Here is a 15,161-nt window from a genome sequence, read left to right as displayed (position 1 = left end):
TCCCCCAAACACAGCTGGCGGAGGAGCTGCACCTGTGGTCCTGGGGAGGCCCTGCTGCACTGGCCACGCCCTGAGGGCAGGAGTCCCGGCATCCCGGGCAACCCTGCTCCCGGGGGGGAGCACAGGATGTGCCTGCAGTTCTGCGGGCCGCGTGGCCCCAACCCAGCGCCCCACCCCCCACCGCTGAGTAAGGAGAACCCAGAGCCGCCGGTGTTAGCAAAAATGTTTATTCTCTCCTTAACGTGTGTTTATGTACAAGTACTAAATCTGAGACAGTAAAATAGGAAATGGCCGTGTATTTACACAGCCTGCGAGCCACACCGCCCCCGGGAGAGGCGGCGGCAGAGGGGCCGCTCAGGCTGCCGAGCGATCGCTCTTCTTTCGGGTGGGGGTTTGCGGCGTCAAAGGACAGCTAATCGTGGGCTTCGTCTTAAAAATATCTCTCTCTCTAAATATATCTATTCTAGCTTGTGTAGCACCAACGGCGTGAGCCCTCAGCTCCAGCACTGGCGGGGCTCGCTCAGCAGGGGCAAAGCGGGGAGGGCGGGGGGACCTCTCCCGTGGGCCTGGGGCCCGGGTCGGGGAGTGCGGGCAAGCTCGAGGTATATGGAGAGGCTAGGCTCCCGACCGAGGCCCAGCCGTCCCTGGCGCTCCTGAGACGCGTGCGGGCGAGGGCGGGAGGGGGCCCGGGGCGGCAGGCACCCTGGCACACCGCCCCACACCACGGCCCAGACCCCCGGCCCTGGGGCTGCAGAGGGGCCTTGGGGGCCACCCACCTGCGCGGAGCGGCGCTCCCACGCCACACTCCGGCCACCCTCAGGCCAGAGCCGGAGCTTGGGGTCCGAGTGCCCAGCGGGAGGACGGGGAGGTGACGGCGGGTGCCTGGGCCCAGTGCCGAAGGCGCAGTAGGGCCAGCAGGACCGTGGAGACGAGCGAGGAGGAGGACTTGGCCTGACTCCAGCCCCGGGAGAGGAAGGGGCGGCCGTGCTGCGGGCTGGACGGCAGGCGTAGGTCAGCGATCGGCTCGTGTGTAAACAGACGGCGCTGAAGTGCTTGCACCCGACCCGCGCACGCGCTCCATGAGGCCTCGCGCCCGCAGGGCCGGCTCCCCTCCTGCGTCACCGCCGCCCAGCCCGCCGCCCGCGGGGCAAGCACGGGGCCGGGGAGGCCCGAGGAACGGGGGCTGGGACTGGATTCTGAAGACGGCGGCGCAGCGGCCGAGGAGCCCCCTGACCCGAGCGGGGCTGGAAGAACGGGGGCTTCGATCAGAAGCAGCTTCAGGGAAGACTCGGGGGGAGCGAGACCTGCACCCGGACGGAACCCGGCCCCGGCCGGCGCCCGCCCGGCCTGAGCTCCTGCTGGACGCCCACCGCGCGGGGGGCCCGAGCCCTGCTCAGTGCCCACGGGGCCCAGGGACCCCTTCACCCCGGTTCCAGGAGCTCCCTGAGTCAGAGGTGGCGGGTTTCACCCCTCCTCCCGCGAGGGAGCAGCTCCTTGGCTGATGGTGGTGTGCGGTCTGGCTCACGCTGCTTGGGGGGGGACCCAAGACGGGCGGCCGGGGGTGCGGGGCCGGCCACAGCTAGCTGTCCCTGAAAGTCCGCGGGAATCTGTAGTACCGTCGAAAAAGTGAATTGAAAAGGGGACAGGCCACTGCCTTCACAAGTGACTGATTAATTAAAAAACATGAAAAAAAGGCCTAACAACCTCTAGTATTCAACACTTGCAGTTTTAAAAAGATCAAGTCAGACTAAACGCTAGCACAGTCATGCAGGAATCCACGGCCCGCGTCCGGGAAGCTCTCGGCCCGAGAAGTCCTCTCCTTCTCACGTCAAAACGAAAACAGGACGACCTGCAGGTCGAGGGCGGAGGCCTCGGGGGTGCTCCAGCGGGGAAGCTCTGGCCACTTTCTCCACGACCATTTGGTATTGCCTTCCCACTCCCTTAATTCTCTTATTCTAAAGTGTAAACTTCTTCCTCCTCCAGGTAACTGTACAGGACCCCACTGGGGCTGGAGACAGGCTAGAGCCACATATATATATATATATATATATATATATGGATATATATGTACAGATTTTTTAATTAAAAACGCGTTCTTTTGCTCACTGAGAGCAGGACGGGCAGACCGGCTCTGTAGGCCCCCTGGTCACCGCGTCCTGCTCCTGGCCAGGCCAGTGGGTGTGGTCCGAGGCCCCCACGGCCCCGCTGCCCAAGCAGAGCACAGTAGGACCCCCTTGCTCCCCTAAAACACGAGCAACAGCCCCCAGATGTACCCCCGCTCCGAGGGGCCAGCACACTGCTGAGGGGCCAGACTGACGCCACTGGAAGGCGGGTCGGGGCCGGGGAGGGGGGAGGAGGGTGCTCGGGGCTGCTCCCGGGACCTCCACAGCAGAGAGCTCAGCCCGGGACGGGGGCGGGCGCGGTGGGGGGAATAAATAAGGGGAACGTGCACGCCTGACCCGGAGCCCCAGGCCCCAGCGGCTCCCAGAGGCACAGCCCTGAGGACGGAACGGGATCCGAGTCCTTCTGGAAGTCACTTGGGCCCTGCGTGGAGCCGTCCTGCAGCCCCTCCATGGGAGGGAGCCGGGGGCCTCTCTCTGGGCGAGGTCGACGTGGCGCTCTGGCCTCGGCCGCGGAGAGCACGCGGTGAATCGGAGGATGGCAGCGGCGGTGCACTGGTGAGTGTAGGGTTGCCGGCACGTGGCAGGTGGGTGGTGACGCCTGGACCGACTTCAGCTCACCATGGCTGGGCCCTGAGCATTCAGTCTCCCCGCCCAGCCGCCAGCCATGCCCCAGCCCTCAGACTCTGCCTAGGGAGCCGGGCACAGCTGACCCCCTCCCAGCCCCTGGGCCTGGCCCTCCTGGCCTCGGCAGCCCAACCTCTCCCTACAGGAGGACTCCTGCCTCACCCCGGGGGCCTGAGCAGTCACCCACTGTCCTGAGAAGGCCCCCGGCCACACCTGGGCTCCCCAGCCCCACGGCGAGCAGCTCTGGGCGTGGAGGGTGCTGCAGGCACCGTCTCACCCACACCAATGAAGAGCCGGGACCCCCGCAGGCGGGAAGGGGACAGGGGCGGCGAGGGGGACCAGGACTGCACACCCGGCCCGCAGCGCAGGGCACCTGGCATGGCTGGGGCGAGGCTGCCTCCGTGGACCTCCCAGCTCTGGCCGCTGCACAGGGACCACCCCCGAGGGCCCTCTCACTCTCCTGCTGGCCAGGCAGTCGTGGGCGACGGCTCAGCTGCTCAGGGCCATGGTGTCCACCACCTGCTCCAACTTGCTCCGGAGCCTCTGCCGCCGTGCCTGCTCGTCCTTCTCCAGGGCCGTCAGGATCTGCGGAGGTGGGAGGGGGGCATCAGGCCTGTCCGGGGCCTCGGGGTCGCACACAGCGGCCGTGTCCAGAGTGGGCTCCAGGCTGAGGCCACTGTGTCCCTCCCACTCGCAGCTGAGGGACCTGGGCCTGGAGCCGGGACCCCCAGACCCCGCGTCCCTGGGGTCTCCATCCGCCCCTCATCCCCCAAAACCACCCGAACAGGGCTCAGGTCCCCGCCAGCCCTCCAGGTCCCCGAGCACCAGGGCCCGCCCCCTGCACCCGCGGGTCCTGCTGGGCTCTGTGCTCACACCCCAGTCTCCCGCGGCGGCCAGTCAGCCCCCAGCACGTGGCCGTGCTGCCGTCTCCCTCCACAGCCCCATCGCCCCACGTCTCTGCACCCCTCACAGCACAGCCCCTCAGGAAGAACCGCAGCCCGCCACCCCCAGGTCACGGCTCGTCCTCCGCGGCCCTGCTTCCACGCCCTGCCCTGCGGCCTCTGCCCGTCGGTTCCGGGTCTCAGCCACCCCCTTCCCTGCTCTGGGCTCCCCCCGGGGCCACCTCCCCCAGTCTCAGCTGAAGGGCCTCCTGCTCAGCTGCAACCCCCATGCTCTGACCTGCAGCCAGGTCTCCTGCACTCACGGCCCCATCCTCTCAAACCCGCACAGAAGTCAGAGCTGGCGCCTGAGCCCTCGGGCTCCTGACGTGGCCCCTGCAGCCGGGCAGCCCGGCCGCAGCCCCTGCTCCCCCGCCCCCCGCACCTGGCAGTCAGGCTCTGTCTCTGAACCCCAAAGGCTGTCTCCCTCGGGAGCAGCCCAAGACCCTGCAGCCTGCACACCCAGCGACGGCCCCGCCTCCCCCTCCCCTCCCAGGACGCTCCGATTCAGCCTCGCGGCCTCTGCAGCCCGGCCCGCTCTGGCCTCAGGGCCTGGGCTCTGGCCGCGCCCGCCTTGCCCCTCCGGCCCTGGGCTCTGTCCGTCCAGTGCAGCCCACAAGCCAGTCGTCCGTCCCGACGTCTCAGGGAGGCCCAGCTCTGCGCACGCCCGGCTCCAGAAGCAGATCGGGTGCCGAGGGTCGAGGATGGCCCGTGCCCTGCCCTGGAGACGCGCCCAGACCCATCAGGCAGCCCGGGCTGGGGCAGGAGCCTGCTCGGTGAGGCTGGCGAGCTTACCTCGTCCTTGTACTTGCTGATGTAGGAGTAGATCTCGTGCAGGGCACTCATGCTGTTGAACTGGCTCAGGTGCAGCCGCGACTGCTCAGCCAGGTACGCGCTCATGTCCTGGTCGCTGATGGCGGGCATCTTGGCGATGTCTGCATAGTACCTGCGGCGGGCGGGCGGGCGGGCATGTGAGCTGGGTCCCGGCCCCTCCCCCACCCGGCCCTGGGCCCGTGCCCCCACCTCTCCACCCAGCTCTTGTAGTTGGGGATGTCCTTGGCGTAGAGCAGCTTGTTGGAAGGCGAGTCCTTGCCCAGCTTGTGCTCAGATGTGGAGCAGGAGTCCATGAAGGTCTGGGCCACCACCGACAGGCAGGCGTCCGTGATGCTGCTCTTGTGGATGTCGAATACGAACTGCGGGTTCTTGATCACGTTCACCCAGAAGCGCAGGGGCAGGCTGCGGGCAGGCGGGCGCACGGTCAGACGGGCCTCGGCAGCCCTCGGCAGCCCTCGGCAGCCCTCGGGCCGGCGGGGAGAAGCGGCTGACCTGTGGCCTCACCATCCTCCCGGCTCTGGCCTTCACGGTGACCATGGATTTCCACGCAGCCGGGGAGACACGCCCAGAGAGCCGGGCCGTGAGCGAGGGCTGCTCCTGCTGGCCAGCCCCTCCCCCACGGTCCCAGGGGAGGGTGTGCACACCCACAGGCTCTCTCGCCCTTGGGCACCCACTGTGCCCGGCTGCAGTCCTCCAGGCCTGAGTGCTTGCTCACGGCCGGGCCGGCTCCCCATGAGTCTTGGTAACAAGACCAGGAAAGGGTCCAAAAGACGCAGCCCCGCTACAGCTGACCCCAACCCAAAAGGCCACCTCTACTGCAGCCATCAGCTGGACTATCAACAGCCTCTAGCCACGTGTCGCTGTTTAAACTTAAATCAAAAAGCTAAAGATTCAGGTTCTCGGCTGCACCAGTTATGTCACATATTCCTAGTCACACGTGGCCACGTGGATGGCACAAACCTAGAACTTTCTATCATCCCAGAAAGGTCCCCTGGACGGTCCTGATCTACACTGCCTCCCCTTGGTGCCCGGTGGACCCCCTCAAGGGCTGTGGGCAGCACGGGTGGAGCTGGAGGCCCAGGGTGGGCTCGCTTGGAGAGGACCCGGGCTGCATCCCAGGCTTGCGGAGCAGCAGTGTGCAGGGGGGGTCAGGGCACGGGGAGGAGGAGGCCAGAGGCACAGAGCTTGTGAGGACCAGACAGACCCTGCCAAGGGGCCCGGTCAGCGCCGGAGGCAAAAGCCAGACCGGCAGTGAGGGGGCGACAGGACTGAGGGTCCCGGGAGTGTTTGCTCTCACTGCCACCCGCATCGCTGTAGCCAGCGTGGGACGGGCCTCTGTCCCACTGAGCCCGTTTCTCACGCAGAAGCCAACACACCTGCACGCAGCCGTGCACGCACAGAGACGCACACGGATACACGTGTGCACACACACACACCCCGGCCACCCACACCTGAGGGGGCCCCACAAGTGGGTCAGCGGATGCCCCCGATGGCTGCGTCAGAGAGGCCCCCACGGAGAGGGACCAGCCGCAGCCCGGGGCAGTGGACGGGGCCAGCCTCCCGGCACGGCAGCCCGCAACCTAGCCGGGCTGCCCCCAGGTCCCAGGCTTCCTGCTCCGGCGGGGACCTCGGCCCCGCCCCGCCCCCGCCCCAGGCCAGTACCAGTTGCTCTTCCAGGTGTGGCGCACGTCTGCGTCGTGGATCTGGTGCTGGTCGGCCTGCTCGTCCAGGAAGTCGAACATGTACTTGATGGCCAGCGGCAAGGCCGAGCCCCGGTGCGCCGTGCTGAAGATGGTCTCGAAGAGGTCGTCCACGAACTTCTGCAGCGTGCCCTGTGGGGGGGCAGGGCGCAGCTCCAGGGGCTGCCCCGGCCCCGTGTGACCCGCCCAGGCCCCCTCCCTCCGCCCACCTTGGTGGCCAGCAGCCGCGTCAGGTAGATCTCGGAAACCATCTTGCTGCCACGGTCGCCCTCGCGCTGGTCCAGGTGGTCGTGGTTCTTGACCAGGTGCCACAGCTTGGTGCCGCTCTCCAGGTCGGGCGTGATCATGGGCGTGCGCGAGCGCAGGCTGTCAGGGCTGCTGGCGGTGCGCAGCATGCTCTCTGCGGGCACGGCGCCGTCAGCTGCTGCGCCCTGCCCCCGCCCCCGCCCGCCCGGCGCCCTGGGCAGGCAGCTCCCCTGTGTGAGCCTCAGTTTCCCCCTCCGAAAGCTGGGGTCATCCGCCCCTACCTCCCTGGGTTTCTGGGGACGGTGCTGCCCGGGGAAAGGCCGAGTGTCCCCGGGACAGGCTGGAACCGAGCCGTCCCAGGCTGCCACAGCGGCTCCCAGAGAGGCGTTCTGCCCAGGTCAGTGGTCTGCCCGTTGCCCCCGCCGGCCCTCTGCCCCCGCCGGCCCTCTGCCCCGCCGGCCCTCACCGTATCTGCTGAGGGACTTGGTGAAGGTGGACGAGTTGGAGATATTGTAGGCGGACGTCTGCTTGGGCACCAGGGCCACCAAGGACCCATCCGTCACCTACGGGCAGGGGGCCGGGTGACGCATGACCCACCACCCGCGGCTGGTCTCTCACCTGGGCCTCAGCCTCCCCCCCAACCCTGGGCGACCCCACGTGTGACCGTGCCCTCTCCTCCTGCAGCTTGGCCCCCACCCCTGCGCCCCGTCGTGGGAAGAGGGGCGCGAGCCGTGGCCGCAGGTCGGGGGTCACCTGGTAGTGCGCCAGCGTGTTCAGCCTCTTCCAGTCGTTATCGATCTTGGTGGTGACGTCCTCATCCTGCAGGATGATGCGGGCCATGCGGCCCTGGCGCCACTCTGAGGAGGACGGGAGCGCTGGAGGGGCAGGGCGGCCGGCAGGTGCTGCCCTGCTGCTTGCTCCCTCCATCTGGACAGGCCCAGAGGGCAGGGTCCCAGGGGCCCTGAGTGAAGGCCGGGCAGCAGAGGGACAGGCCCAGGCCAGAGCAGAAGCCCCACACCCCTGCTGCTGCCCAGACCCTCTGGCAGCCCCCCGCCTGCCCAACCCTGGGCAGCCCAGCCCCACATGGTGTGCCCACCTTCCGGAGCTCCAGGCCGGCCTCCTAGCCTGGCACTCAAGGCCTCCCTCTATCACGGCCCCAGCCTCATCCACCGAGGGACCAGACTGGTCCAGCCCGGCTCTGCTCCCCTGGCCCTTCCGGCCCTTCCTACTTAGCAGGTGCCCCTGCCCACTCCCCGCTCGTGAGCCATCTCGAGAGTCCCCAGCTCCAAGGGCCCACCTGCTTCCTAGAGCACACGGGGACCCCACCCCTGCCCCCACCGGCAGGGGTGCAGCCCTCTCAGTGCCACCCTGCTTCCACCACCCCGGGGAGCAGCCGACAGACCCAGCCTGGGTCACACACCCCTTCCCTCCAACCCTCCAGCCAGCGCCCAGTGCTGGGACGACGCGACAGAGCCCCTGCCGGGCTCACCCAGGTCCATGTCCCCGGCCTTGGGCCGCTGGGAGTAGGGCACGCCCTTGTACACGGCGTCCAGCAGCTTCTCCTTGACCTGCGTCACCGTGTCGCAGTTCAGCCCCTTCACCGGCACCTCGGGCGCGTTCTCGTTCTCGGGGTTCACGCAGTTCAGGGTCTGCAGGTGGGCGGGCAGGGCGTCAGCCCCCTCCTCCTCCCTGGCGGGCGGGAGGGGCGGGGCGGGGCGGGCGGCGCTCACCAGCGTCTTGTAGTCGATCTGCTGGCGGATGAGCTTGTCCTCGCTCAGGGAGTAGCGCGCCTCGCCCGTGATGGCGTCGATGGGGCCCTTCTCCATCTGCTGCTTGATGGCGCAGTAGAGCAGGAAGAGGGGCTCCCCGGCGCACTCCTGGGGGCGGGCGGGCGGCGTCAGGCCGTGCAGGACCCCCGGGCTGCGCCCCAGCCCCGGCCCTGGCCCCCCGCACGGAGAAAGGGCAACATGGCCAAATTTGAGAACCTTGGTTCCAAAGTCCAAGGAAGACCGTGAAAACCACTTCATGGCAGACCATCCCCCCACGGAGATGGGCATGAAAATCCCAGAAAAAAACCTCAGCAAAGGGGCCAAGCGGGGAGGACCAAGGCCAGTCAACCCCGCCTGAAGCCTCGCCCGGTTCAGGCCTCGGTAGGACCACTGCCCCGGCGCCACTCACTGCCCAAAGCAGCCAGTGCTGCATGTGGATGAGGCGCAGGCCCCGGTGCCACCCCCAGGGCCCAGGGGACCACAACGGGTGTGACCATCATCTATCAGATGGGGGGGCGCCCTCAGCTAGGACCCGCCTGCAGGAGAGGGCCGCCCCTCCCTCCAGAGCACGTGGCCGACGCAATCACAGGTGCAGAGGCACCAACCCAGGGCAGGAGGCTGGCAGGGTGGCTGTCCGGGCACTCGGGGAAGGTCTGCGCTGCCCATCTCTGACCCCATGCCGCCCCCACCCCCACTGCAGCCACTGGGCGCGTCCCCACCTCAGGGCCTTTGCACCTGCTCCCCCTACAACGAGAACTCTCCCCCTCAGGTCTTCACTGCCCCTCCCAGACCCTACCCGACGTCCCTTTTTCAGAAATGCTCTCCCGGGCCCTGGGCCGAGCCCCCTGGCCCTCACTGCCATCACACAGAGCCAGCCCTCTTAAATGGTCTTGTTCCCTTCCCTGCCGTTTCCCCTCTGGAGTGGAAGCTGCCTGCAGGCCAGGGCGTGCCTGGCCCCTCCCTCTACCTCCCCAGTGCCCAGCACGGAGCGGGCGTGTGGGGGGCTCTACAGATGCTGCTGGACAACAAACACCGTTAACAAACAGCTGTGGAAGGAGGGCTCCCGTCCTGCCCCCCCTGAGGGCTGCCCCGACTGCAGTGACCGAGCTGCTGTGTGCCCTGCACAGCTGAGTCCCCACCTCAGCTGGACACAGGCCCCTCTCGTCTCGGCCCCACCCCCCACGGAGCTCGGGAGTGAGTGTGGCCCAAGCAGGCAGCTGCCGGCCTGCTCCCTGGCCCACCAAGAGCAGCCCTACCCGGAACCAGATGCTCCAGGCAGCTCGTTAGCATCTGCGGTAATTAAAGAGACAGCTGCCAAGGAGCAGCAGTGAGCACAGGTCATCCCGAGACCCTCCAGCAACATGCCCATCTCTGAAACCGTTTCATCTGCGAACTTGGCTGCGTTACATCAGCTAGGACAGAGGCACAGCCACTAACAGCCGCCTCTCCCTGCAGACGCCACGAGACTTGCTCCTCTTGGAAGAAAAGGGGCACCTCAGGAGGTCAGAGGGTGAGGTTACACAGCAAATCACAAGAAGCCAGGATTCGAACCCAGACAATCTACCGCTAAAGCAGCTGGTCCTTAAAAGCCAAGTGTCCTTACAGAACAGGCAGGCTGAGCAGGCTGTTCACTCTCGGCCTGGATGGCAGGCTCTGACCCACTCCCACGGGCCCGCCCAGATGCTGGGAAGCAGGAACCAAGGAGCAGAGAGGCTCGGAGACGGGAAGGCCCAGAACCCAGCCCTTCCCTGCTGGGCCCATTTCCTGCACAGGGAGGAGGAGGACCACCTCAGTGTCTCAGGCCCAGCCGGAAGAAATGTGCAGAAACTGCCAGTGAATCTCCAAGTGCAAAGATAAGACAAGTACAGGCTGTTTGATAGATGTTAGAACAAGCCCTTCTCCATTTGGGAAAGAAAATCAAGTGAGATCACTGCCTCACACCATATACTAACAGAAAACATTCCTCAGCATAACACAGGAGCTGTAAATGACAGAAAAGTTAAAAATTCTCTTGGGACTTCCCTGGCGGTCCATTAGTTAAGACTTCACCTTCCAATGCAGGGGGTGCGGGTTCGATCCCTGGTCGGGGAGCTAAGATTCCACATGCCTCAAGGACAAAAATCCAAAACATAAAACAGAAACAATTCTGTAACAAATTCAACAAAGACTTAAAAAAATTCTTTTCATCTTCTAAAAGAAATAACCACCCCCAAAACACGCACAAGATAAAAACATACAAGTCAAGATAAAAATAAAAGTGGTTGATCAGACAAACGAAAGGTGACAACTTATTAAAGAAACAGCTGCCAACACACCAAGCAGTCTGCAAGAATGGAAAGGCCAGTGGGGGGCAGGTCCTGTCCACGGCTTGGGCAGGTAAGACTCAGAACGATGAACACGGGCAGCCTCTCTCGCACGACGACCTGGCAGCGCGTATTCAGACGAAAAATAAGCCTGATCACAATCACTCTTCTGAAACCCACCTGAGCTTTGACATGGCAAGCAAAGGTCCCCGGGTCAGGATGCCAGCTGCAGGACTGTCCGGGGAAAGATTCAAGCTCCCCTGAACGCCCGTATTAAGGAACATGATACAGCCGTTAAAAAGAATGGGACACCTGTCTCTGTCCTGACTTGCAAAGATGGCCACAGCGGGGGATGCCCAGTGCAGGGCAAAATGCACGGCACCAAAGAGGAAAAACCCCACGCTGAGGAAAACGTACGACACTAGGACTTCTCATCATCACAAGTACAGTCTGTTTAGAGATATTTGCTTCAGTGCAGAAACCAGCCTGGGGACACACACCCAAACAGATGGTCGCTACCTCCAGAACTTGGGGTGGGGGGCTCAGCCCTGCCGTTTAGGGGCACCACAGAGAGCATGGATTACCTTGCTAGTTAACTTTTTTCCTAAAGAGAGCGAGGAATGAAAAGGATCTGCGTTGTTGAAAACTAGCTTGTGGCCCGCTAAAAAGAAAGGCGCTACCAAACCAGGAGGAGGCTTGGGGGAACCTTAACCGCGCGCTACCAGGTGAAAGAAACCAATCCGAAAAGGCTACACCCTGCACGATCCCGACCGTAGGACATTCTGAAAACGGCAAAACCATGGAGGCAGTGGAAAGATCAGTGGTTGCCAGGGGTTGGGGGGAGGAGGGACGAACAGGTAGAGCACAGAGGGTTTGTAGGGCAGTGACAACGACCTGTACGACACCATGATGGAAATGCGCCGTTACACACTTGTCCAAACCCACAGAACACACACCACCCAGGTGAGCCCCAGGGCCAACCACACACTGTGTGTGATGCTGATGTCGGTGTAGAGTCACCAACTGGGACAAATGGACCACGCTGGTGGGGGCGTGGAGGGGGGGGGGCAGAGGATATTTGGGAAATCTCTGCACCTTCCGCTCGACTTTGCCGTAAACGTAAACCTGCTCTAAAATGTAAAGTCTGTCTAACACACGTACACGCTCAGCCCGTGGCACAGAGAACCCAGCGGCCAGCGCCAGGTCCCCTCCTGGAGCCGTGTGGGCAGCAGTCCAGCCACGCCGCGTCCCTGCCTGGCGTTTCCTGGTCTGCAGCGAGAGTGTGTGCACCTGACCCCACTCAGCCTCTCGGCCGGGACCCCGCCCGGGACGACGGGTGCCGGGGGCAGGTCCGCCGCGGGCTCCCAACCCCCTGCCCTGCCCTCCAGGCTTCCCTCAGTCCTGCTCCCTCGGCCAAGCCTGGCTCCCTCCCTCCTTCCACTCTCCCACCCGTCCTGTGGGCAATGCCCGAGGCCACGGCACCCTCAGCCTCTGCCGGCGGCGTCCTGCACGGGCCACGTGCCCGGCCCGGGTCCTCAGACAGAGCCGTCAAAGCGGGCCTTCTCTGAGCCCGCTCCCCCAGGTCCGCAGAGACGACTTAATGAGCACGTGACCAAGTCACGCGGTCTGCAAACCAGTGCGCTTTACAGGAGAGGCACAGCTCTGTTACTGCCACCTGTCCTGCACGTCGTCGTCGTACTCTGGGCGTCGCTGTGCCACCACCCGCTGGGCGAGCCCCACCCCGCCCGACCCCTCCTCTCTGGACCTCGCGCCCGCCTCAGGGCCTTGGGTCCCCGTCGGGCTACCTCCTGCCCCTCCTCATGCTCTCATCTCACCGCCTCATCCACACTCTCACGCCCCCGTGGACACCGCGCCCCCTTCCCCATCTGTACCCCTCAGCCCAGCCAGGACTCCGTCCTGAGCACTCTGAGCCGCGGCAGCCGGGCGCAGCATCCTGCACGGAGGACGGGAAGCCCCCCGCCATCCCCGGCTCGGGACACTGCCGGGAGCTGAGCCTGCACAGCCATACGGCCGCCACGGAGATCAGACCCAGGCCGCCTGCGTCACGAGGCTCCACGGCCCGCTCCCCCGTCCACCATGGAGCGCTAAGCAGGGGCCACCGTGCGAGGACCGGGCCCGACTGCCAAGCCTTCGGGTTTTTCAAGGGAAGCCAGACAGACATCTGGGTCTGACGACCTCCCAGTTCTAAAATGCAGGCGACCCATCTAGCTGCTCACGGCCCTGACAAAGTCCACCTGGACCCACGTCTAGCCGGCCTGCAGGCTGTACCCGTTCCGAGAACAGCCTGGCTCCCCAGGGCCTGTCTGGGGGTAGGGGCTCTCCCAGCCCGAGAAGGAATTGTCTGGGCAACGACAGAGGAAGCCCAGGCAGCTGCCTGCCTCCTCACAACGGGGCCAACAGGACCCACCTCCCGGGCACCTCCTCAGGCTGGCCCAGGGCCAGCTGCTGGACACACACACGCCCCTGCCCGGGTGCTCCCTCTGACCTCGGGTCTGGGCCACGGGCACTGCATGAGCCCCACCGGAGCCTGGACGCACGGCCCAGCTCAGCCACATGCAGCTGCCCGCCTCCTCACAACGGGGCCAACAGGACCCACCTCCCGGGCACCTCCTCAGGCTGGCCCAGGGCCAGGTGCTGGACACACACACACCCCTGCCCGGGTGCTCCCTCTCACCTCAGGTCTGGGCCATGGGCACTGCATGCGCCCCACCGGGGCCTGGACGCACGGCCCAGCTCAGCCACATGCAGCTGCGGGACCCATGTCAGACCCGGGCGTCCAGCCCTGCCTCGGCGGCTGAGTGAGGACAGGACAGCCTCCACAAGGGGCAGGGAAGAAGCTAAAGGACAGACGCGAGCCGGGGGCGGTCCCGCCGGGGCCCTGGCCCCTTCGTGCCTCTCGGCTGAGACCCCACCAGCCGCCCCTGGCCCCCCACCCCCGCCGGGGCCCCCCGGGGCCCGCCCACCTTGAGGAATTTGTACAGAAGGAAGGTGAACCAGTTGGTCAGCATCTTCTCTGCCACCGACTCAGTCCTGGGGACAGAACACACGCAGGGGCGGCCTCAGTCCTACCGCCGGGCCCGCCCACACCACCGCCCCGCCACCCCACCCTCCCCAGGGCCAGAGATCAGGCCTCGGCCTCAGAGCAGGGGTCGCCTTGCGCCGGGGGGTCCCAGACAAGGCCAGCCCCGGGGTGGGTCCCCAGAACTGCGGCGGCAGCGCCGGTGGGCACGCCGTCGCAGGGGCAGGCACGGGGCGCAGACTCACCGCCGCAGCAGCAGCTTCGGGTGGTTCTTGCTTTCCAGGTTCTTCTCGATGAGGTCGGACAGCAGCTGCTTGAGCACGCCCGTGGCGTACTCCATCTCGCCCTGCAGGGCCGTCATGACGAGCGAGGCCACGTTGCCGCGGTCCCGCATGGAGAAGCTGCGCTGGGCCTCCAGCGTGCGGATGAAGGTCAGCAGGAAGTGCTTCTTGGTCAGCAGCTGCCCGAACAGCGTCAGCGACTTCTCCACGTTAGCCTGCACCTGGGGGGCCGCGGGCCTGCTCAGACCTCAGAGCGCACCGGCCCCTGCTGGCCGAGGGGCCGTCTAGGCTCGGTACGAAGGGCAGGTCACCCTGAGGGTCCCTGAGCCGCAACTGTCCTAGCAGAATGCGTGTGACCTGGCAGCTGCGTGAGAAGCCGCAGCAGGCAGAGGCCCGGGGCACAGCAGCGTGCAGGTGCAGAAGGAGGGCCTGCTCCAGCCACCCTGTGTGCGGCCCAGCTCGCCCAGCGGGCACCAGGAGTGCCCGTCCACAGTCCCTCACAGCCAGCACCAGTGCAGAAACCACCCTCCCCCTTCACGGAAGACACTCAAGTCCAGAGAGGGGAGCAGCGTGTTGCGGCCACACGGCACAGAGGTGGGAAAGCGGGGATGGAATGCCAGGTGTGGCTGGTTCCAGGGCCCTGCTCACTCTTATCTGCCCCGAGGCTTGTCATGGCATGACACAAGGGCTCCCAGCCCAGGCAAGACAGGTGACAGGTACCAGGTAGAACACACAGTCACAGCTAAGAGAACAGTCAGGCCAGCACGGCAGACGGCAACGCTGGGAGAGACACCCAATGGCGGCTGGGGAACCCCCAGCGTGGCAGACATCCCAGCAAACAAGCAGGCAGTGAGCAGCCCAGGGTGCCCTGGGCCCGAGGCAGCGCGACAGGAAGGCCCGCTGAGGTGCAGCTCGAGAGGGAATGTCCCGCCAACACAGCCACGTGAGGGGGTTGGTTCCCCAACATCCGAGGGGTGCAGGATGCGACACACACCCCCACCCCCGGAGAGCACACAGCAGAGCAGACTCGCTGAGCCCCTGCCCGTTCCGAGCTGGGGGGCCCGGGCGCCTGGCCGGCTACTGGGGAGCCCGGGAGGACGTGGGTGCCAGGCGGCTTCCCCTCGGCAGGATCGGGGGCCGCATCAGCCGCGCAGAGCCCAGCTGAGCGCCCGCGTGGCAGCAGCGCCCCTGGCCCAGTGAAGCTCAGCACCCGGGCCCACCCAGGAGCCAGGCCGGAGGAGCTGCAGGTGGTACGCGGTAGACTAGGGGCCCAATGAAACAGAGCTGGGCCCTGGGGAGCCCA

At 65.9% G+C, this 15,161-nt stretch overlaps 1 protein-coding gene across 1 annotated transcript in view; it reads right to left on the bottom strand.

Annotated features, from left to right (window-relative positions):
• Positions 1-211: 211 nt before the first annotated feature.
• The window catches only part of PLXNA1 (plexin A1), a 46,650-nt gene continuing 31,700 nt past the window's right edge, over positions 212-15,161 (bottom strand). Inside the window, exons 22-32 of the mRNA XM_057554735.1 lie at positions 13,823-14,079; positions 13,522-13,588; positions 8,196-8,342; positions 7,955-8,114; positions 7,219-7,322; positions 6,932-7,028; positions 6,429-6,619; positions 6,182-6,351; positions 4,709-4,921; positions 4,481-4,631; positions 212-3,332 (exon numbers count right to left, since the gene is read on the bottom strand). Coding sequence (XP_057410718.1) covers positions 3,237-3,332; positions 4,481-4,631; positions 4,709-4,921; positions 6,182-6,351; positions 6,429-6,619; positions 6,932-7,028; positions 7,219-7,322; positions 7,955-8,114; positions 8,196-8,342; positions 13,522-13,588; positions 13,823-14,079 — 1,653 coding nt within the window. The 3' untranslated portion in view covers positions 212-3,236. The remainder of the gene's footprint in view (positions 3,333-4,480; positions 4,632-4,708; positions 4,922-6,181; positions 6,352-6,428; positions 6,620-6,931; positions 7,029-7,218; positions 7,323-7,954; positions 8,115-8,195; positions 8,343-13,521; positions 13,589-13,822; positions 14,080-15,161) is intronic.

This window comes from Balaenoptera acutorostrata, chromosome 10, assembly GCF_949987535.1.
Source record: "Balaenoptera acutorostrata chromosome 10, mBalAcu1.1, whole genome shotgun sequence".
NCBI classification, from domain to species: Eukaryota; Metazoa; Chordata; class Mammalia; order Artiodactyla; family Balaenopteridae; genus Balaenoptera; species Balaenoptera acutorostrata.
This window is presented reverse-complemented; position numbering and strand designations above follow the sequence as displayed.